Below are 25,263 nucleotides of genomic sequence, written 5' to 3'. Positions count from 1 at the left end.
TATGTAGAGCAACAATTCTTTATTTCAGATACCTAGGGAGTTCTTTGCAGTGACCAGTATGAGAAAGTGAGAGCGATAACACCAAATTTAACACACCTGCTCCCCATTCACACCTGAGACCTTGCAACACTAATGAGTCACATGACACTGGGGAAGGAAAATGGCTAATTGGGCCCAATTTGGACATTTTCACTTAAAAGGTGTACTCACTTTTGTTGCCAGCAGACATTAGTTATTTTTAGTTATTTTGAGGGGACAGCAAATTTACACGGTTACACAAGCTGTACATACACTACTTTACATTATAGCAAAGTGTCATTTCTTCAGTGTTGTTACATGAAAAGATATAATAAAATATTTACAAAAATGTGAGGGGTTCACTCACTTTTGTGAGATTCTATATATATATATATATATATATATATATATATATATATATATATATATATACAGTGGTGTGAAAAAGTGTTTGCCCCCTTCCTCATTTCCTGTTCCTTTGCATGTTTGTCACACTTAAGTGTTTCGGAACATCAAACCAATTTAAACAATAGTCAAGGACAACACAAGTAAACACAAAATGCAATTTGTAAATGAAAGTGTTTATTATTAAAGGTGAAAAAAAATCCAAACCATCATGGCCCTGTGTGAAAAAGTGATTGCCCCCTAAACCTAATAACTGGTTGGGCCACCCTTAGCAGCAACAACTGCAACCAAGCGTTTGCGATAACGTGCAATGAGACTTTTACAGTGTCCTGGAGGAATTTTGGCCCACTCATCTTTGCAGAATTGTCCTAATTCAGTTACATTAGAGGGTTTTCAAGCAGGAACGGCCTTTTTAAGGTCATACCACAACATCTCAATAGGATTCAGGTCAGGACTTTGGCTAGGCCACTCCAAAGTCTTCATTTTGTTTTTCTTCAGCCATTCGGTGGTGGACTTGCTGGTGTGTTTAGGATCATTGTCCTGCTGCAGAACCCAAGTTCGTTTCAGCTTGAGTACACGAACAGATGGTCGGACATTCTCCTTCAGGATCTCTTGGTAGACAGCAGAATTCATAGTTCCTTTTATCACGGCAAGTCTTCCAGGTCCTGAAGCAGCAAAACAGCCCCAGACCATCACACTACCACCACCATATTTTACTGTTGGTATAATGTTCTTTTTATGAAATGCAGTGTTCCTTCTACGCCAGATATACTTGGACACACACCTTCCAAAGAGTTCCACTTTTGTCTCATCGGTCCACAGAATGTTGTCCCAAAAGTCTTGGGGATCATCAAGATGTGTTGTGGAGAAATTGAGACGAGCTTTGATGTTCTTTTTGCTCAGCAGTGGTTTTCTCCTTGGAACTCTGCCATGCAGGCCATTTTTGCCCATTCTTTTCCTGATGGTGGAGGCATGAACGCTGACCTTAACTGAGGCAAGTGAGGCCTGCAGTTCCTTGGACGTTGTTGTGGGGTCTTTTGTGACCTCTTGGATGAGTCGTCGCTGCGCTCTTGGGGTAATTTTGGGCGGCAGGCCACTCCTGGGAAGGTTCACCACTGTTCCATGTCTTCGCCATTTGTGGATAATGGCTCTCACTGTGGTTCGCTGGATTCCCAAAGCTTTGGAAATGGCTTTATAACCCTTTCCAGACTGATAGATCTCAATTACTTTCTTTCTCAATTGTTTCTGAATTTCTTTGGGTCTCGGCATGATGTGTAGCTTTTAAGGATCTTCTGGTGGACCTTACTGTGTCAAGCAGCTCCTATTTAAGTGATGCCTTGATTGTGAACAGGTGTGGCAATAATCAGGCCTGGGTGTGGCTAGAGAAATTGAACTCAGGTGTGGACAACCACAGTTATAGTATGTTTTAACAAGGGGGGCAATCACTTTTTCACACAGGGCCATGATGGTTTGGATTTTTTTTCACCTTTAATAATAAACACCTTCATTTACAAATTGCATTTTGTGTTTACTTGTGTTGTCCTTGACTATTGTTTAAATTGGTTTGATGTTCCGAAACACTTAAGTGTGACAAACATGCAAAGGAACAGGAAATGAGGAAGGGGGCAAACACTTTTTCACACCACTGTATATATATATATATATATATATATATATATATATTTATAAATATATATATATATAAAGGTGTACATCTCTAATCTATGAAGTTATAAATCATATGAAGGTGTACATCTTTCCTATTAGTGAAGGTGTAAGTGAAGCTGTACAACTCTCCTATTTATGCATGTGCACATCTTTCCTGTCTATGAAGTTGTACATCTGTCCTGTCAATGAGGGTGTTAATATCTCTTATCTATGAGGATGTACATTTCTCTTATCTATGAAGCTGTACATCTCTCCTGCCTGAGATGGTGTGCATTTCTCCTATCTACGAAGGTGTACATCTTTCCTAACTATGCAGGTATACATCTCTTGTCTACAGAATTGTATAGCTCCCTTATCTATGAATGTACACATCTCACATCTGTGAAGGTATACATCTCTCCTGTCTATAAAGATATATATCTCCCCAGTCTGTGAAGGTGATCATCACTCCTATATAAGAATGTGTACATCTTTTCTATCTATGGAAGCATACATCTCTCCTGTCTATAAAGATATATATCTCCCCAGTCTGTGAAGGTGATCATCACTCCTATATAAGAATGTGTACATCTTTTCTATCTATGGAAGCATACATCTCTCCTGTCTATAAAGTATACATCTCTCCCATATATGAAGGTGTATGTCTTTCCTATCTATGAAGGTTTACAACTCCCCAATCTTTCAAAGTGTACTTCTCTCCTCTCTTCTCTATGTCTATTAAGGTTTATATCTCTCCTATCAATGAAAGTATACATCTCACTTTTCTATGGAGGGGTAAATTTTCTGTCTATGAAGATGCACATCTTTCTTATCCATGTACAGTATGTCTCTTCTATCAATCAAGGTGTAAATCTTTCCTATCTATATAGGTATACATCTCTCATGTCTACAGTATGAAATTGTACATCTCTCCTATCTATGAATGTGTACATCTCACTGATCTATGAGGGCATACATGTTCCATCATTGAAGGTGTACATGTTTCCTAAAGCCTCGTACACACGATCTGATTTTCCGTCAGGAATTGTGTGTTAACAGGCTGTTGGCGGAAAATCTGACCATTTGTACTCTCCATCAGACAATTGTTGACCAACTTTCAGTGAACAAATGTTGGATGGCAGCTTTATAAATTTTCCACGGACAAATGTCTGTTGGATTTTCCGAGTGTGTGTACACAAGTCCGTCGGAAGAAAGTCCAACATACAAACACGCATATTCTGAAGCAAGGATGAGCCATAAGCGGTTAGTCTTGTAAACTAGCATTCGTAATGGAGAATTAACATTCGTGACGTGGCAAATTATGAAATCTAGAAATGCAGTGCACAATTCTCTTCTTCTTTAATGGGATAATAATGAAGCTGCTTTGCTGCCTATTCAGATGGAGTTCTGCCAAACGTATTTTCAAAGGCTTTTTTTCTAGTGATATCAAGAATAATATTATTATGCTTTTTTTTTTCTTTTTTTGGCAAGTTACCACAACACCATTATCCCGTAGTTTTTAAGATCAAAGATACAACAAATGTTGGTGTCCCTTGTTAATTTTACATTGTATATTTTAAAAAATAACTGCCTATTCATTTGAAGTAAAACACATAGCCAAGTATTATTCTCCACAATTTTTTTTATTGTGCATTAAAAAAAGAAAACAAATAAAATTAGACATGCTATCTGACAATAGAACTTAACCAAAAAGTGCATTTCATGCATCCAAAAATATAGAAAATATACAAAATCAAATCATTATTCAACCAAAAAATAAAATAAAAGCCTCATGCATGTGTCCTGCTTCTTAATATAGGGGGTCAACAATGCCAAGAGTTGGTGAAAGCAGGGGTCCGTCATCTGGAGTTAATTCTGAAAATAATCTGGATTATTCTCCTGGAGCTCCTGCAGCAAAGGCATATGACATAATTGGTCATGATTAATAAAGCAACCAATTTTTAGTCCAAGAAATCCTCCTCCTGTTCCTAGACTGGAATTGGGTCAAAGCAATAACTCCAAGGCCAATAATAAATAACACGTTATCTCCTTAGATTCCGTAACATGGCTGGTTGGCGAACAATTGTTCAGAAAGTAACTGAAAAGCACAAACTGAAAAGCGCAAACTGAAAAGTGTGAACTGTAAAGCGTGAAATCAAAAGTGTGAAATGAAAAGCGCAAAATGAAAAGCACGAATCAACACTCGCCCAACTTCTACTAACACAAAATTAGCAGGAGGAGTCCAAAGGGTAGCGCATGACAAATTAAATTCCTCTTTGTAGTTTTGTAGTACATCTAATACGTCACTACGTTTGTGTTTGTTGGCCGACAATTCCTGGCCGTTTGTATGCCAGACAAGTTCCTGGCCAACGCCCTTCGGACAAAAGTTTGATGTTTTGTATGCGGAAAATCCGATTTTGTGTACGAGGCTTAACTATGAAGATGTACATCTCTCTCTGTGTTCATTTCTACAATCTATGAAAGTGTACATGAAGATATACATCCTCTTTCTATGAAGGTGTGCATTTCCTGTCTATAAAGGTGTACACCTCTCCTATCAATGAAGGTGTACATCTCCTGCCAGTGAAAGTATACAACTGTCGTGTCTATGTGGGTTTACATTCCCTACTGTCCATGACAGTGTAAATATCTCCTGTCTATTAAGATAGACATCTGTTCTGTCTATAAAGATGTACATTTCTCCTATCTATGAAAATATATATCTCCCCTATATATGGATGTGTACATCTCCCCTATCTATGAATGTGTACATCTCTTCTGTATATGAAGGTGTATATATCTCTTCAGTCTTTGAAGGTGTACATATCCTCTTTATGATGATATATAGCTTTCTTATCAATGAAGATGTACATCTCTCCAGTCTATGAAAGTGTACATATATCCCGCTGGTCTGTGAAGATGTACATCTCTCCTGTCTATAAAGGTATACATCTCCTGTCTATAAAGTTGTATATCTCTGTTGTCTATGAAGGTGTACATGTCTCTATGTTCTATGATGGTGTATATTTCTTTTACCTATGAAGGCATACAACTCTCTCTATTATGACGGTGTATATCTATGAAAGTGTTCATTTCTTGTCAATGAAGGTGTTTACTTTTCCAGTCCATGAAGGAGTCTATCTCTCCTATGTACATATTACATGGTTACAAAGTAGGTGAGGTTGAAAAAAGACACAAGTCCATCAAGTCCAACCTATGTATGAGTTTATACTGTATGTCAGTATTACATTGTATATCCCTGTATCTTGCAGGCGTTCAGGTGTTTATCTAATAGTTTTTTTAAACTATTGATGCCCCCCACAGAAACCACCGCTTATGGAAGGGAATTCCACATCCTTGCCGCTCTTACAGTAAAGAACCCTCTATGCAGTTTAAGGTTAAACCTCTTTTCCTCTCATTTTAATGAAACTCCCTTCCGCAAAATTGAAATCATATCCCCTCTCAAGCGTCTCTTCTCCAGAGAGAATAAGTTCATTGCTCGTAACCTTGCTTCATAACTAATATCCTCCAGACCCTTTATTAGCTTTGTAGCCCTTCTTTGTACATCGCTCCATTTCCAGTACATCATTCCTGAGGACTGGTGCCCAGAACTGGACAGCATACTCCAGGTGAGGCCAGACCAAAGTCTTGTAGAGTGGGAGAATTATCGCTTTATTTCTTGAGTTAAACCCCTTTTTAATGCATGGCATAGTGATTAGATTGCATGTAGGTATAAAAAAAAATCCTGAATTTGAAGATATACAACTCTTTTTTTCTATGAAGGTACACATTTCTCCTTTCTATGAAGATGTACATCTCCTGTCAATGAAGGTGTATGTCTCACAGTCTATGAAGGCATATATTTATCCTGTTAACCAAGGACGCCATATGACATTTTTGACTTTCAGTGGGAATATCTGAATGATGACTGCAGCTACAGGCATCATTCAGATATTCTTGTTTCTGTGCACCATAAGAATGATCATAGCGGCAGTTCCACTGCTTTATTATTCTTAGCCCTTGTACACACGGTCGGACATTCCGACAACCAAATCCATCGGATTTTGTCCAAAACTGGTGTTGCATACACACAGTCGGACAAAGTTGTCTGGAAATCCGATCGTTCGTAATGTGATGATGTTATTTCGTTACGACGGGACTACGTTCAGGCTAGTAGCCAATAGCTTTGATCTAGGAATTTGATCTGAGCATGCATGGTGCTTTGTCTGATCGGAATTCTCTACAAACGATCGGACAAATCATCATGTTGTCGGAAAATTTTATAGCCCAGATCTAAAACTTTGTCGGCCGGATATTCCGACGGAAACAGTCCGATGGAGCCCACACACAGTCGGATTATCCGACAACGCGGTCAGATCGGACATTTTCCGGCGGAATGTCTGACCGTGTGTACAAGGCTTTACAGGTGACGGGAGGGGACATCCCCCCTCCCACCGCTATCTGTTGCTTTTCCATGCTCTCCCCTGCCATTGGGACCCAGAGAAAGAATTGGCCACGCCAGATGATGACCACAGAGATAACTGGTGACCATCTGGTGACCAGATGGTCACCAGTCATCTCTATGACCGTCGGAGGCCTGGGCACGACGTTATGCCGTGGATGTAGACAAAGCCATTTTTTTTCCGATCTCATGCTTTCCAGCCTGAAGGAGAGATGTGGGGTCTTATGCCCTGTACACACGGTTGCATTTTCTAACGAAAAATGTTCGATGGGAGCTTTTTGGCGGAAATTCCGACCGTGTGTAGGCTCCATTGGACATTTTCCATCAGAATTTCCGTCACACAAAATTTGAGATCTGGTTCTCAAAGCTTTCGAAAACAAAATCCGTTATCAGAAATTCTGATTGTGTTTACACAATTCCAATGCACTAAGTTCTATGCATGCTCGGAATCAAGCAAAAGAGATGCACTGGCTATTGAACTTAATTTTTTCTCAGCTCGTCATACGTGTTGTACTTCACCGCGTTCTTGACATTCGCAATTTCCGGCCAACTTTGTGTGACCGTGTGTATGCAAGACAAGTTTGAACCAACATCCGTTGGAAAAAATCCATGAATTTTGTTGTCGGAATGTCCGATCAATGTCCGATCATGTGTACGGGGTATTATTGACCCCGCATCTCTCCATAAAGAGGACCTGTCACAAACGATTCTTGTTACATGGAATGTTTACATTCCTTGTAATAGGAATAAAAGTGATCAAAAAATAAAATATAAGAGAATGTAAAAATAAAGTAAAATAAAAAAATAAATAATGTAAAATGCCTCTGTCCCTGGTAGCTCGTGCTCAGTGCGCACGTAGTCCCGCCCACATATGTAAACGCCGTTCAAACCACACATGTGAGGTATTGCCGCATCCGTTAGAGCACGAGCAACAATTCCAGCACTAGACCTCCTCTGTAACTCTAAATATGTAACCTGTAAAAAAAAAAAAGCGTTGCCTATGGAGATTTTTAAGTAGCGAACTTTGGTGTCATTCCATTAATGTGAGCAATTTTAAAGCGTGACATGTTGGGTATCTATTAACTCGGTGTAACATCATCTTTCACATTATACACAAAATTGGGCTAGCTTTACTGTTTTGTTATTTTTTAAATCATGAAACAGTTTTTTTTCCCCAAAAAAAGCATTTTAAAAATTGTTGCGCAAATACCGTGCAAGATAAAAAGTTGCAACGACCGGCATTTTATTCCCTAGGGTGTCTGCTAAAAAGAAATATCTAATGTTTGGGGGTTCTGAGTAATTTTCTAGCAAGAAAATTATGATTTTTACATGTAGGAGAGGAGTGCCAGAATAGGCTGGGTATGGAAATGGTTAAATAAAGTATAAAGCTCTCTTAACAATGAAGGTGTACATATCTCCAGTTTTGAAGGCGTATCTCTCTCCTGCCTTTAAAGGGGTACATCCCTTATGCTGGGCCATTTTTATCATTGATTGGACCATGGGCAAACAGTGTCTTGCCACCCCCCCCCCCCCATTCAGTTTCACTCTCCACCTGCTCTGAAACATACAATACATAGCAGCTAGACTCAAAATCAGTTTACTACAGCAGATCAGGCAGTGAATGCAATTGGTTGCCAGGGGTTACAGGATATCATTAGCGATCACTGACTGGTTTCTGGAGATTACAGCACATCATTTATATTTACTGATTGTTTGCTAGAGGTCACTGCACATCATTATTGCTCACTAATTGGTTGCTAGAGGTTACTGCACATCCTTACCGCACATTGATTGTTTGTTAGAGGTTACTGCACATCCTTGATGAACACTGAACGGTTGCTGCACATCATTACTGCTCACTGATTGGTTGCTAGAGGTTCCTGCATGCCATCACCACTCACTGATTGGTTGCTAGAAGTTCCTACATGTCATTACTGCTCACTGATTGATTGCTAGGGGTTACTGCACATTATTACTGCTCACTGATTGGTTGCTCAAGGTTACTGCACATCCTTACCACACATTGATTGGTTGCTAGAGGTTACTGCACATCCTTACTGAACACTGATTGGTTGCTAGAGGATCATGCACATCATTACCACTCACTAATTGGTTTCTAGAGGTTTCTGCACATTTTTACCACTCACCGATTGGTTGCTAGAGTTTACTGCACATCATTACTGCTTATTGATTTGTTGCTAGAGGTTACTGCACAATATTACTGCTCATTGATTGGCTGCTAGAGATTACTGCTCGTTGATTGGTTGCTAGAGGTTAGCACATTATTACTGCTCACAAATTGTTTTTTAGAGGTTACTGCACATCATTACCACTCACTGATTGTTTGCTAGAGGCTACAGGGCATCATTACATCTCACTGAGTGGTTGCTAGAGGTTACTGCACAATATTACTGCTCACTGATTGGTTGCTAAAGGTTACTGCACATCATTACTGCTCACCCATTGTTTGCTGGGGGTAAGGTAGTGATCAGTGGCAGTGCTTGGGGGGATGGGATAAGTGACAGTGCTGGGGGGGATAGGATCAGTGGCTGTGGTGGGGGGTTGATGGGATCAATGGCAGGGTTGGGGGGTTGATGGGGTCATGGGAGCAGTGGCAGTGCTGGGGTGCGGGGGATGGGATCAGTGGCAGTGCTGGGCAGTGTGATCAGTGGCAGTGCTGGGGGGGGTTGATGGAATCAGTGGCAATGGTTGTGGGGGAATTGGGTCAGTGGCATTGCTGGGGGATGAGATGAGTGGAAGTGCTGGTGGGGGGGGGGGGGGGTGGGATTAATGGCATTGATAGCAACCCTAGAAGTTCGGACACTGGTGCAGTCTCAAAGGGCAGCAGCTTTGGGGCTCACAACAGTGACTGAGCCCAGGGCAGCTTCCCTCTTTGCCCCATGTTAAAAGCGGCCTTTTCCCCCATTTGTGAAGGTATTTAGATCTCCTGTCCTTCAAAGTGTTCATTTTTTCTATCTTTCTGGTCTATAATCATGAATATTTCTCTTTTCTATGAACATATACATCTTCTGTCTATAAAGTTGTTTATCTCTGCATTTTATGACAGTGTAAATCTCTCCTACCTATGAAAGTGTACATGTCTGAAGGCAGATTTCACTCCTTTCTATGAAGAAATACATCTCTCCTGTGTGTCAAGGTGTGCATCCCCTGTCTTTGAAATTATACATCTATCCAATCTATGAAGGCATATATCTCTCTTGTCTTTGAAGGTGTTCACCACCTGCGTATGAAGCTGTACATCTCTCCTGTCTATAAAGGCTAATATCTCTCCAATCTATGAAGGTGTATATCATCCCTTACTATGTATCAAAGTGTACATCTACTGTCTGTAAAGGAGTACATCTCTCCAGACTATTAAAGTGTACAGCTCTCCTGTCTATGAAGGTGTACATTTCCTGTTTATGAAGGTGTACATCCCTCCAATCTATTAAGGTGTAAATCTCTCCTATCTATGAAGGTTTACATCTCTCCTATTTCTGAAGAAATACACCTCTCTAGTCTATGGAAGTGTACCATTTTAATATATGAAGGTGTACCTCTTCTGTCTTTGAAGGTAGACATCTCTCCAGTCTATGAAGGTTTATATCTCTCTGATTTGGAAAAAGGCATACCGTTTCTATCTTTGAAGGTGTATATCTGTCCAATCTATAAAGGTTTCTATCTCTATTTCAGGATTTGATGAAAACTCTCCTGTCTATGAAGGTGTACAGCTCTCCTTTCTATAAAGATGTACTGCACATCTTCCCCATCTAAGCCCTTGTACACACGGTCGGAGAATCCGTCGGAATGTGTCCTATCGGACCGTGTCATCGGATAATCCGACTGTGTGTGGTATGCATCGGACTGATTCCATCGGAATATCCGTCGGACCCAATTTTCCAACATGTTGGAAATATTTCCCGACCAACTGGGCCAATCGGACATAATCCGATCATGTGTAGAGAATTTTGATCGGACCAAGTGCCACGCATGCTCAGATCAAATTCCTACATCAAAGCTATTGGCTACTAGCCTGAATGTAGCCCCATCGTAACGAAATTACGTCATCACGTTCTGAAAGATCGGATTTTTAGCCAACTTTGTCCGACCGTGTGTATGCAACAGTTTCGGACAAGATCCGACGGACAAAATCCGACGGGCAAAATCCGACGGATTTGGTTGTGGAAATCTCCGACCGTGTGTACAGGGGCTAAGAAGTTTTTCATCTCTCCCATCTAGGGAGGTGTACATATCCTGTCTATGAAGATGTACATCTCTCCTGTCTAAATGATTTACTTCTTTGCCATTTGAAGGTGTACATCTCTCTCTTCTATGAAAGTGTAAATCTCTCCTGTCTATGAACTGAAGCTGTACATCTCCTGTCTATGAATGTGTACATCTTTCCTGTCTAGGAAGGTATACATCTCTCCCATCTATGAAGCTGTACACCTTCTATCTATGAAGGTGTACATCTCCTGTCTATGAAGGTGTACATCTCCTGTCTATGAAGGTGTACATCTCCTGTCTATGAAGGTGTACATCTCTCCTGTCTATGAAGGTGTACATCTCTCCTGTCTATGAAGGTGTACATCTCCTGTCTATGAAGGTGTACATCTCTCCTGTCTATGAAGGTGTACATCTCTCCTGTCTATGAAGGTGTACATCTCCTGTCTATGAAGGTGTACATCCCTCCTGTCTATGAAGGTGTACATCTCCTGTCTATGAAGGTGTACATCCATCCTGTCTATGAAGGTGTACATCTCCTGTCTGCTGTCTATGAAGGTGTACATCTCCTGTCTATGAAGGTGTACATCCCTCCTGTCTATGAAGGTGTACATCTCCTGTTTATGAAGGTGTACACTTCTCCTGTCTATGAAGGTGTACATCTCCTGTCTATGAAGGTGTACAATTCTCCTGTCTATGAAGGTGTACATCCCTCCTGTCTATGAAGGTGTACATCTACTGTCTGCTGTCTATGAAGGATTACATCTCCTGTCTGCTGTCTATGAAGGTGTACATCTCCTGTCTATGAAGGTGTACATCCCTCCTGTCTATGAAGGTGTACATCTCCTGTCTGCTGTCTATGAAGGTGTACATCTCCTGTCTATGAAGGTGTAAACTTCTCCTGTCTATGAAGGTGTACATCTCCTGTCTATGAAGGTGTACACTTCTCCTGTCTATGAAGGTGTACATCTCCTGCCTATAAAGGTGTACAATTCTCCTGTCTATGAAGGTATACTTCTCCTGTCTATGAAGGTGTACATCCCTCCTGTCTATGAAGGTGTACATCCCTCCAGTCTATGAAGGTGTACATCCCTCCTGTCTATGAAGGTGTACATCTCCTGTCTATGAAGGTGTACATTTCCTGTCTATGAAGGTGTACATCTCCTGTCTATGAAGGTGTACATCCCTCCTCTCTATGAAGGTATACATCTCTCCCATCTATGAAGCTGTACACCTTCTATCTATGAAGGTGTACATCTCCTGTCTATGAAGGTGTACATCTCCTGTATATGAAGGTGTACATCTCTCCTGTCTATGAAGGTGTACTTCTCTCCTGTCTATGAAGGTGTACATCTCCTGTCTATGAAGGTGTACATCTCTCCTGTCTATGAAGGTGTACATCTCCTGTCTGTTGTCTATGAAGGTGTACATCTCCTGTCTATGAAGGTGTACATCCCTCCTGTCTATGAAGGTGTACATCTCCTGTCTGCTGTCTATGAAGGTGTACATCTCCTGTCTGCTGTCTATGAAGGTGTACATCTCCTGTCTATGAAGGTGTACATCTCCTGTCTATGAAGGTGTACATCTCTCCTGTCTATGAAGGTGTACTTCTCTCCTGTCTATGAAGGTGTACATCTCCTGTCTATGAAGGTGTACATCCCTCCTGTCTATGAAGGTGTATATCTCCTGTCTGCTGTCTATGAAGGTGTACATCTCCTGTCTGCTGTCTATGAAGGTGTACGTCTCCTGTCTATGAAGGTGTACATCCCTCCTGTCTATGAAGGTGTACATCCCCTGTCTGCTGTCTATGAAGGTGTACATCTCCTGTCTATGAAGGTGTACATCCCTCCTGTCTATGAAGGTGTACATCTCCTGTCTATGAAGGTGTACATCTCCTGTCTATGAAGGTGTACATCCCTCCTGTCTATAAAAGTGTACATCTCCTGTCTATGAAGGTGTACATCTCCTGCCTATGAAGGTGTACATCTCTCCTGTCTATGAAGGTGTACTTCTCTCCTGTCTATGAAGGTGTACATCTCCTGTCTATGAAGGTGTACATCCCTCCTGTCTATAAAGGTGTACATCTCCTGTCTGCTGTCTATGAAGGTGTACATCTCCTGTCTATGAAGGTGTACATCCCTCCTGTCTATATAGGTGTACATCTCCTGTCTGCTGTCTATGAAGGTGTACATCTCCTGTCTGCTGTCTATGAAGGTGTACATCTCCTGTCTATGAAGGTGTACATCCCTCCTGTCTATGAAGGTATACATCTCCTGTCTATGAAGGTGTACATCCCTCCTGTCTATGAAGGTATACATCTCCTGTCTATGAAGGTGTACATCCCTCCTGTCTATGAAGGTGTACATCTCTCCTGTCTATGAAGGTGTACATCCCTCCTGTCTATGAAGGTGTACATCTCCTGTCTATGAAGGTGTACACTTCTCCTGTCTATAAAGGTGTACAATTCTCCTGTCTATGAAGGTGTACATCCCTCCTGTCTATGAAGGTATACATCTCCTGTCTATGAAGGTGTACATCCCTCCTGTCTATGAAGGTATACATCTCCTGTCTATGAAGGTGTACATCCCTCCTGTCTATGAAGGTGTACATCTCCTGTCTATGAAGGTGTACATCTCTCCTGTCTATGAAGGTGTACATCCCTCCTGTCTATGAAGGTGTACATCCCTCCTGTCTATGAAGGTGTACATCCCTCCTGTCTATGAAGGTGTACATCTCCTGTCTATGAAGGTGTACACTTCTCCTGTCTATAAAGGTGTACAATTCTCCTGTCTATGAAGGTGTACATCTCCTGTCTATGAAGGTATACATCTCCTGTCTATGAAGGTGTACATCCCTCCTGTCTATGAAGGTGTACATCTCCTGTCTATGAAGGTGTACATCTCTCCTGTCTATGAAGGTGTACATCCCTCCTGTCTATGAAGGTGTACATCCCTCCTGTCTATGAAGGTGTACATCCCTCTTGTCTATGAAGGTGTACATCCCTCTTGTCTATGAAGGTGTACATCTCCTGTCTATGAAGGTGTACACTTCTCCTGTCTATAAAGGTGTACAATTCTCCTGTCTATGAAGGTGTACATCTCCTGTCTATGAAGGTATACATCTCCTGTCTATGAAGGTGTACATCCCTCCTGTCTATGAAGGTGTACATCTCCTGTCTATGAAGGTGTACATCCCTCCTGTCTATGAAGGTGTACATCTCCTGTCTATGAAGGTGTACATCCCTCCTGTCTATGAAGGTGTACATCCCTCTTGTCTATGAAGGTGTACATCTCCTGTCTATGAAGGTGTACATCTCCTGTCTATGAAGGTGTACATCCCTCCTGTCTATGAAGGTGTACATCCCTCTTGTCTATGAAGGTGTACATCTCCTGTCTATGAAGGTGTAAACGTTTGTGTGAAGATGCAGGCAGTTGGGATAGTGTATGGGGCTCTGGTGATGTGTAGTGATGTGTGGCACACAAGCCGTGTGTATTCCCCAGCTGTGTCCGTGCTGGAGGAAGGAGCACATCCCCGATCAGTACACACAGATGGGCAGAGGAGAAGATTTTGGCATCCTGTGGCTCCTCCTCCTCTCTCCCAGTCTGGGAGGAGCTAACCCCCTCTGCCGTTCCACACAAGGAGCTCTCTCTGTCTCTCCTCCCTCTCTCGTACAGTCACACAAACGTACACACACACACACACACACCGACAGCACTACACAGCGCACACACCTACACAAAGCGGCGGTGGCGGCGGCGGTGTCAGTGGTGTCGGGACTAATGCAGACAGAAGCGGAAGATGGCTGATGTGACAGCGGGGCACCGTGAGCCTGGCAGCCTGGTACCCCCAGCCCTCCCCCAACTCTTCACCATCCCTCAAGCCTTTCACCTCTAAATCCAGAGGGGGGATCAGCACTTCTCCTCTCCTCACCCCCCTCTTCTGCACGTCCACTTTACTTCCAGCAGCCATTTCATCAGCACAAAGTCTAGAAAGCATGGCAGAGATGGAGAAAGAGGGGCGACCCCCCGAAAATAAGAGGAGCAGGAAGCCCGCACACCCGGTCAAGAGGGAGATCAATGAGGAGATGAAGGTAAGCCAGGGATAATGGCATTGGGTGTCGGGTGGATCGGAGGTGTCAGCCCCGCCTCTTGTCAATTGGCCGGCTGTGATTGTCAGAGGACTGAGCTGACACATCGCTCCCTACACTGGGCACAGAGCGCCAGCCTGTCACTGTACAGTCCTATCCTGTCTACATGACAGCTACACATCTCATTGGGAAAGTCACCCAAATTACACATTCATACCTAGATGTGTATTGGGACTTTTCCAGGATGGCTGTGCTGTGTGCAGTGGCTGTGTACAACCATGGCCACCCAGATGGGCTCCAGAGGTTCCACTCACTCTGCTGTACACAGGCTGGGAAATCCCTCATCTCTGTGCTGTCATTTGTCAGCATCTAAGCATTGATCACACTTTAATATGGATCCTGGAATTACAATCAGAAACTGGTCCACAGATCTCATCTCAGTCACTAAAATCCCATGTCATTTGCTTTCACGTGTCATTTGCTTTCACATGTCATCTGCTTTCTCATGTCATCTGCTTTCACATGTCATCTGCTTTCTCATGTCATCTGCTTTCACATGTCATCTGCTTTCTCATGTCATCTGCTTTCACATGTTATCTGCTTTCACATGTCATCTGCTTTCTCATGTCATCTGCTTTCACATGTCATCTGTTTTCTCATGTCATCTGTTTTCCCATGTCATTTGTTTTCCCATGTAATCTGCTTTCACATGTTAATTGTTTTCACATGTCTATTGCTTTCCCATGTCATCTGTTTTCCCATGTCATTTGTTTTCCCATGTCATCCTTGGTTTTCTACCTTTTTTTAAATCTGCAGCATTCATTAAAATAAAGCTTGATCTTGCCATGAAGGTCCTCGTTTAGGTACCTGTTATAGGGTGACAACCGTTTCCCATTATTCTTCTGTGTTGTCACCCTGTAAACTTATTGTGTGGTTATGGTCCACCGTTGTCACTATCATTGTAGTGGATCCAGAGCAAAGATTTGTAGTGGATTACATAGAGACATGACAGGTATTTCCTGTTAGGGGGTAATAACTGTTTCCCTTTTGTTCTCCTGTGTTGTCACCCTGTCACACACCCCCTTAAAAATATTAGGAGTATAATGTGGAAGCTGATTGGTTCCCTATGCAGAGCTGTACTGGATTTTGCATTCTCCACATTTAGTAAATCAACCCCATAGTGGAGGTATGGTCCAATGTTGTCACTATCATGTAGTGGATCCAGAGCAATGATTTGTGGCCAGTGCTGGAGTGATTACATACAAAAAGGACAGGCACTTCATGCTATAAGGTTATACATGTTTCCCTTTTGTTCCCCTGTGTTGTCACCCTGTCACACACCCCCCTTAAGAAAATTAGGAACATAATGTGCTGACACATAGAGGTTGATTTACTAAAACTGGAGATGCAAAATCTGGTGAAGCTGTGTATGGTAGCCAATCAGCTTCTAACTTCAGCTTGGTTAATTAGGCTTTGGAAAGATAACCTGGAAGCTGATTGGTTTCTATGCAGAGCTGCACCAGATTTTGTATTCTCCAGATTTAGTAAATAAACCTTATAGTGGAGGTATGGTCCAATGTTATCACTATCATGTAGTGGATCTAGAGCAATAATTTGTAGCCAGTGCTGGAGTGATTACACACAGAGATGAGTTTATATGAATTGTGAATTATTAAAAATTTGTTATAATTTTTTACATGTGCTCTTAAAGTCCATTCTTTTTTCCATTTTTCAAATCTATTATTAGGATGTGGCACTTTTTTCATTTTGGGTGTTTTTATTGCCACCCGAGGGCCTAGCAATCAATCTATTTTGTCTACATACAGAGAGGACAGGTACTTCCTGCTATAGGGTGATACATGTTTCCCTTTTGTACTCCTGTGTTATCACCCTGTCACAAACCCCCCTTAAGAATATTAGGAGCATAATGTGCTGACAAATAGAGGTTGATTTACTAAAACCAGAGATGCAAAATCTGGTGCAGCTTTGCGTGGTAGCCAATCAGCTTCTAACTTCAGCTTGGTCAATTAGGCTTCGAAAAGATAACCTGGAAGCTGATTGGTTTCTATGCAGAGCTGCACCAGATTATGTATTCCCCAGATTTAGTAAATCAACTCCCATCGCAGACGTACGGTCCATTGTTGTTACTATCAGGCACTTGGTGCAGAGAGTAGATGTCCAGCAGATCAGCAGTGCTGGGATGCAAAGAAGGATGAAAGAAAATGAAAATAATGCTTGGTGATCTTGCCATGAAGGTTCTTGTTCTGGTTCTTCCTGTTATAGAGTGACAACTGTTTCTTCATTGTTCTCCTGCGTTGTCACCCTATAACACGAACCCTTTATGTAATGTGTCGGCATGCATTGTGCAGACATGGTCCACCATTGTCAATATCTGGCAAGTCAGTTTAGAGAAGGGGTAGGCAACCTTTGCCCTCCAGCTGTGGTGAAACTACAAATTCCATCATGCATCTAGGAGTCATGCCTGTGATTGTCAGGGTCTTGCAGTGTCTCATGGGACTTGTAGTTTCACCACAGCTGGAGGGCCGAGGTTGCCTACCCCTGGTTTAGAGCAATGATGCATGGAGAGTGCTGGAGTGAATGCATGCAGATATTGTTCTCCTGCATTGTCACCCTGTCATATGTCCCCTTATGGTTATTACCAGTGTAATGTGTTAATACACTTGGTCAACCATTGTCACTATCAGACAGTTCAAGGCAATGATGTCCAGCCAGTGCTGAAGTTTATACCTGTACATGTGCTTCCTGTTATGGAGTGACAACTGTTTCCCCACTTTTCTTCTGTGTTGCCACCCTGACATACCCACCCCTTATGGATACTACAAGTGTCAACACACATTTTGCAGGCTTGATCTGCCATTGTCATTATCGGGCAGTCGGTCCAGAGCAATGCTGTGCAGCCTGTGTTGGAGTAAGTACATGTAGACAAGACAGGTACTTCCTGTTATGGGGTGACAACTGTTTCCCCAATGTTATGCTGCGTTGTCACCCTGTCACATGCCCCCTCTTAAGGAAACAACATGTGCAATGAGTAGACACACACTGTGATGGCTTGCTCTGTTGTTGTCACTATCATGCAGTCAATCTAGAGCAATGATGTGCAGCGTGAGTTAGAGTGAGTACATGTAGACAAGACAGGTACTTTTTGTTATGGGGTGACAACTGTTTCCCCAATGATCTGCTGGGTTGTCACACTGTGACATGCCCCTCTTATGGATACAGGTGTAATGGATAGGTAAACATTGTGCAGGTTTGGTCCACCTTTGTCAGGCATTCAGTTCAGAGCAATGATTTGCAGAGAGTACTTGAGTGAGTACATGTAGACAGGGAATGGCTAAAAAGGGATAGAGGAGATCAACACTGCTGAGATGTAAAGAAGGATGAAAGAAATGAAAGAAAAATACAAAACAAAAAATCAAAAAACAAACAAAGGGTGATTGTTTGTAAACATTGCTCGTCAGCAAACTAAAACACACAGGATCACTAGACACAATGAGGCATCTCTACCTTGGTTATGATTGGAAAGCATTGCCAGGTTTAGTTATTTCAATCTGGTTGCAGTCAGGGGAACTTTGTAATATTGACAGATGTGTCCATACTAATCAGGGACTGGCTGTTTTTCTGCACCCCCCAGAGAGAGAACAGTCCTTTTTCATCCATCAGTTCCTGGGAGGCAGCTTGTATTATTTCTGGTTACAAAACATTATGTATTAATTGAAATGGTTAATTATAGCTTCGCACGCCCCCCTCCAGGGCTGCCTATATCTATCACATTGTCATTGGCTGCCTAACCCCCCGCTTAATGTGATCTATATGGATTGCAGCTTTTAACATAGGGGCTAGAATTACAAATTAGCTAATTTTAATCAAAACATGTGAAATGTTATCCTGGCTGGATATAAAGGCTGACTGTGCTGGATCCTCTGGGTTTGTTTTGTTTATTTTGGCTGCAGGCGCTCTCAGTGGTTTGGGAGATAGTTGTTCTTCATAGCAGATGTTTGTCTGAACTAGTGGGGATGAAACAAAAACAACATTGTAAGGGGGAAAATTACACCATTTTTAACTGGTACTTTAGTATTAAAAAAAGAAAAAAAGTAAACTTTAAAGCAGTTTATAGACTTGCTAGTACTCTGGTGTAACTGGTCAGCATGTGTACTGAGATATACAGTAGCAAATGGGTTAGGCACACATGGCAAGAAAAGCATTTCAAAAGTCTTTTTACAGTTTCTAATGTTTATGTATATACATTTTATATATATATATATTTTATATATATATATATATATATATATATATATATATATATATATACTTTTACCCTTAGGAGGCACTCAGATCTAAAGATGAACGTCAACTATTTGTATGCCATTAATGTGCTGTGTCCCATCTCTGGCTGCTGCAGTCTTCATTAGGTCACCTTGAGCGCCTGTTGCTGAGATTCCCAGTTCTGACTGTAGTCATGGAGGGCCATTGGCTGTATCCATTCCTAAATAGCCTTGCATTGTTTTCACCTAAAGCAAGGCATTCTGTGATTGTAGAAAAATCAGATGAACGTTACGATCTCCCCCCCTCCAAAAACAGAATGGTTTGCAAGGCTTTTTCTGAATGGAGGGTGGGGTACAGCAAGCAGCCTACTGAGATCAGTGTACCACAGCTGGTACTGGAAACCTCCATGCTGGATGTTCTGTGGTGTTAGGAGAGTATGGGGGTCAATGAAATCAAAGCTCATCCCGTACAATACGATCTGATTGTACAATCTTCTTTAGATCTAACAACAAGTATGCAGTCCAAGAGCCTGCCTACTTTTTTTGTTTTTACTATATTATATGCAAAAACTACTTAAAGAAATAAAAATAAATAACAAACATGTTATACTTACCTCCTCTATATAGTTGGTTTTGCATAGAGCAGCCCGGATCCTCCTCTTCTTGGGTCCATCTTTGCGGCTCCTGGCCCCTCCCTCCTGACGAGTGCCCCAATAGACCAGCAGCTTGCTATGGGGGCACTGGAGCTGAGCTGCAGCCCTGTGTGTCCATGCAGACATGCAGCTGCCGTTCAGCCCCGCTCCCTCTCTTCCCTGATTGACTAACTGACTTTAATTGGCAGCCGCTGGAGCCAATGGCACCGCGGCTGTGGCCCAACCAATCAGGAGGAGAGTCCCAGATGACCAAGGGAATCGTGGACATCGCTGGATAGAGAAGGTGCCCAGGGTAAGTGTTGTGGGTGCTGGGGTGGCTGCTACACACATGTTTTTTATTTTAATGAATAGAATTTATTAAGATAAAAAACCTTCTGCCTTTATACCTCCTTTAATGTATCTCTGTATAGTGATATTTTAGTATGCAAAAGAAAGTCATATTTTATGCTGAATACTAAAGTTTTTTATATATTGTAATGTTTCCTGTTTAACAATATCTATAAACAAACAGTCTGTAAACAAGAGCCTGCCTGATTGGCTATTATGATTACTATTATTATACAGGATTTATATAGTGCTAAAGGTTTACACATCGCTTTACACCGTTAGGGCAGACATTACAATACAGTTCAATACAATACAATTCAATACAGGGGGAATCAGAGGGCCCTGCTCGTTAGAGCTTACAATCTAGGAGATATAAATTGAGGTGGCTATTGTAGATCTAATGTTGATTACAGTCAGAGTGTAATGTGTATGGTGACCCTATACATCGGTGCTCAAGCTGTGGCCCTCCAGTTGTTGCGGAACTACAAGTCCCATCTTGCCTCTGCCTTTGGGAGTCACTCTTGTAACTGACACTGGCTTGCAATGCCTCATGGGACTTGTAGTTCCGCAACAGCTGGAGGGCCTCAGGTTGAGCACCCATAACAATCACAGCACCAGCAACAAAAGGGGCACATGTCATTATTGGTCATTTTTTTTTTCTTTTTACTGTGCATATGTACAACAGTTTTGGCCAGAGTTTGGCTTTAGTAGCCAAGTGTAGTTGGACTGGTGAAGGGATGATTTCTGATTGGTTGCTGCACTTTTCACACTGATAGATAGAATTGTGAACAGTGTACTGTGCCTTGCAGAGAAGTGGAACGACTATGGTAAACTATGCATAGATTGCACGTTTCCATTCATGTGTTCCTGGATCTCAGAATGCACCAACAACATACTAGATACAGCATTTGCTACAAAATGTCAAGAAGGACACAATGTGCTCTTGTGCACTTTCATATCTGTAATGTTCAAAAAGCCTGGCTATGTTTCCCCTTCATCTGAACAGCTTTCATCTGGGCTAGTGTAAAATAAGCCTCAGTAAGTAATCACTGCAGAGCAGAAAGAAAGGAATGTATACAGCAATAGACGGTCTAAGCTGTAAAAACTGAAACCTGAGCAGCGGCCACAGATCGGGTATCAAGGCTTTAAGGTAGGGGAAATGAAAGAAATGAAGGAGAGGGAAACACGAGAGTGGGAATGGAAAAGTCAGCTTGGAAAGTGAAGGGGTAGGAGGAGGCCCTCCTCAGGGAAATTTGGCCCAGGGATTAGGGAATTTTATCATGGTGTACAGTGACCTACTCATGTTTCAAACCACATTGGATTGAATTGCTTCTGCCTGCTAACAGAAGAAAAAGAACTGGTGTGCAGGCCGATGCCCCTTCCACTTCCTAACAGTCATGAAAAGATCAGTGTGTGTGCTTAACTCTTTCACATCTTGTTACAGGCGAGAAGGGGTTAAACGGTAACCCATACGGCTAGAAAAGTCAGCATGGTGATTGTATGTTTTGTATCGTACACTGGAAATCAGATCTGTGCTAATCATACTGACAGGCACCTAGCATCTTATACACTACAGTGATTTTTACAAGCAATTATGTGCTGCGATCGGCGGTGACTACACGTTACAGGATGGCTGGAGGATTTCTACATGCTTTGGCAGCCAGTGCTTTCATGGTTTAAGCCAGGAACCGAGTACAGTAATATTCAGTATGTATATACACAGGTAGAGTAGGGACTGGCTAGATAGGGATTACTTTGACACAGTTGGCCAGCTTGAGCATGTGTTGCATTATATGCGAAGTTAGAATTTCTGCTTTTTTAAAGTGGTTATAAGTAGGCATAATGAGCTGGTATGCACACACTATCTCATTAGGAATTACTTACCTGAGATGGAAGCCCCAGCTGCGGTGCCCATAAACAGCGCCGGCCACTGACATTTCTCCCTGAAGTTACTTCTGCTTATCGCGGCTCCAGTGCTGTGATTGGCCGTTATGTCACTCCCGCACATGCGCCCTGGAGCCCCGGTAACAGTACAGTACAACTGAAGAAACGGCACATACTGCCATTGCTTCAGTGCGCATGTGCCGATGACGTTGGCACATGGAAATACAGGGGATATATCCTAAACCGTGCAGGTTTAGGAGATATCCAGTGTAGCTACAGGTAAGTCTAATTATAGGCTTACCTGTAGCAAAAAGTGGATGTAAAGGGTTTACAACCACTTTAAGTCAAGGCTTACTATGAATATGTTAGGGTTAACACTTTAGTATCTCATGTGTTGAATATAGGGAAGCTATCTAGGACCCGAGCACAGACGTATCTCCATTTCCTCTGCATAGTGCAGGTCAGTGAATAAAAGGGCAGGGGTGGCTGAAGTTGCTGAATCATTCTTTATAGGTACAAATAATAATGCTCTCTGTGCTGTAACCCCCTTGTGTGTATATGTATGCCGATCAGCCATAATACTATGACTACTGACAGGTAAAGTGACACACATTGATTACCATGTTACAATGGAATCTAAAACTGGGTGGGATATATAATTAAATGATCAAATTGTGATGTCTAGATGACTGGGTCAGGGCAACTCCAACACTGCAGCTTTTGTGGGCTGTTCCCAGTCTGCAGTGGTCAGGACCTATTAAAAGTGGTTTGAGGAAAGAAAACCAGAGAACCGGCAACAGGGTCACAGGCGGCCGAGGTTTATTGATGCACATAACGAGCGAAGGCTGGCACGTGTAGTCTGATCCAATAGAAGAGCTACTCTAGCTCAAATAAAAAAAAAAGTTAATGCTGGTTTTCAAAAGGTTTCAGAACACACAGTACAATGCAGTTTGTTGTGTATGGATCTGCATAGCTGTAGACCAGTCAGGGTGCCCATGTTGACCTTCAGTCTGTGGGTCATATACGCTTGTGATCTATTGATCTGGTGAGATGGGATGAATTCCACAGAAACTCTCCATATAAACAGGGGTCTTGGGATGGCCAGAAAAAAACGAATCCAACAGGCTCCCAAAAATAGAAAGAGACGCTAAAAGTGAAGTACTGCAGGGTCACACAATAAGTGCATTACAAGCGCCACTTACTAGACTATGGAAAAAAATAGGCATCAGTAAAGAGAACAACTCTTCCGGGTTCGCTGTTGTTCAACGGAGGTGGAGGTGGCGTCAGTAGTTCAAAATAGACGGAAATGCATCAACGCGTTTCGCCACTCCCCCAGGGCGTCATCAAGGACAGCATGTCCTTGATGATGCCCTTGATGACTCCTTGGGAGAGGGGTGAAACACGTCAATGCACTTCCAGCTATTTTGAACCACTGACGTCACTTCCCCCTCTGTTGAACACACGCCAAGCAGCGGCAAACCCGAAAGAGTTGTTCTCTTTACTGATGCCTATTTTTTCCATAGTCTAGTAAGTGGCGCTTCTAATGCGCTTATTGTTTGACCCTACAGTACTTCACTATTAGCTTTTCTTTCTATTATTTGGAGCCTGTTGGAATCGTTTTTTTCTGGCCATCCCAAGACCCCTGTTTATATGGAGATTTTCTGTGGAATTCATCCCATCTTACCAGATCAATAGATCACAAGCGTTTATGACCCACAGGCTGCATAGTACGTTAGTAATATATTTCATGAGCACTTAAGCACTTTATATGAGAACATGTATTTCTGCAAGCACTGTATATATGTATACTTATAATGGATGTATACTTATAATGGAAGAGTGTGGCCTTGGCTGATGAATTTAAGAATGATTTAAGGAGCACAAAAACATGTTTGAGGTGCTGACTTGGCCTCCAAATTCTCCAGATCACAATCCAATTGAGCATCTGTGGGATGTGCTGGAAAAACAATTTCGATATATGGAGGCCATAATTTGCAACTTACAATACCTAAAGGATCTGCTGCTGACTTGGTGTCAGATACCACAACATACCTATGGAGGTCTATTGGAGTTCATGCCTCGGCAAGTTATGGTGGGTGGTCATAATGTTATGGCTGATCAGTGTATTCACATATTTATATATACAAGAATATGAATGAATATATATATATATATATATATATACATACAGTGCCTTGCGAAAGTATTCGGCCCACTTGAACTTTTCAACCTTTTGCCACATTTCAGGCTTCAAACATAAAGATATAAAAAAAATTTTTTTGTGAAGAATCACCAACAAGTGGGACACAATTGTGAAGTGGAACGAAATCTATTGGATAATTTAAACTTTTTTAGAAAATAAAAAACTGAAAAGTGGCGCGTGCAAAATTATTGGGCCCCTTTACTTTCAGTGCAGCAAACTCACTCCAGAAGTTCAGCGAGGATCTCTGAATGACCCAATGTTGTCCTAAACGACTGATGGTGATAAATAGAATCTACCTGTGTGTAATCAAGTCTCTGTATAAATGCACCTGCTCTGTGATAGTCTCAGGGTTCTGTTGAAAGCGCAGAGAGCATCATGAAGACCAAGGAACACACCAGGCAGGTCCGTAATACTGTTGTGGAGAAGTTTAAAGCCGGATTTGGATACAAAAAGATTTCCCAAGCTTTAAACATCCCAAGGAGCACTGTGCAAGCGATCATTTTGAAATGGAAGGAGTATCAGACAACTGCAAATCTACCAAGACCTGGCCGTCCCTCTAAACTTTCAGCTCAGACAAGGAGAAGACTGATCAGAGATGCAGCCAAGAGGCCCATGATCACTCTGGATGAACTGCAGAGAACTACAGCTGAGGTGGGAGAGTCTGTACATAGGACAACAATCAGTCGTACACTGCACAAATCTGGCCTTTATGGAAGAGTGGCAAGAAGAAAGCCATTTCTCAAAGATATCCATAAAAAGTCTCGTCTAAAGTTTGCCACAAGCCACCTGGGAGACACACCAAACATGTGGAAGAAGGTGCTCTGGTCAGATGAAACCAAAATCAAACTTTTTGCCCACAATGCAAAACGATATGTTTGGCGTAAAAGCAACACAGCTCATCACCCTCAACACACCATCCCCACTGTCAAACATGGTGGTGGCAGCATCATGGTTTGGGCCTGCTTTTCTTCAGCAGGGACAGGGAAGATGGTTAAAATTGAGGGGAAGATGGATGCAGCCAAATACAGGACCATTCTGGATGAAAACCTGTTGGAGTCTGCAAAAGACCT

At 42.1% G+C, this 25,263-nt stretch overlaps 1 protein-coding gene across 4 annotated transcripts in view; it reads left to right on the top strand.

Moving 5' to 3' along the window:
- Positions 1-14,390: 14,390 nt before the first annotated feature.
- Positions 14,391-25,263, top strand: part of SOBP (sine oculis binding protein homolog) — a 268,830-nt gene continuing 257,957 nt past the window's right edge. For 2 of the 4 annotated variants that reach the window (XM_077487164.1, XM_077487162.1), the window contains exon 1: positions 14,393-14,846. In XM_077487164.1, coding sequence (XP_077343290.1) covers positions 14,751-14,846 — 96 coding nt within the window. In that variant the 5' untranslated portion in view covers positions 14,393-14,750. Of the gene's footprint in view, positions 14,847-25,263 lie in introns of all 4 variants that reach the window. The other 2 variants (XM_077487161.1, XM_077487163.1) reach the window with 2 other exon arrangements.

The sequence above is a fragment of the Lithobates pipiens genome, unplaced genomic scaffold (genome assembly GCF_037356315.1).
Source record: "Lithobates pipiens isolate NorthernLeopardFrog02 unplaced genomic scaffold, aLitPip1_a1.2 Scaffold_18, whole genome shotgun sequence".
Classification (NCBI taxonomy): Eukaryota; Metazoa; Chordata; class Amphibia; order Anura; family Ranidae; genus Lithobates; species Lithobates pipiens.
The sequence above is the reverse complement of the archived record's forward strand: the minus strand, read 5'-3'. Positions and strand labels throughout refer to the sequence as shown.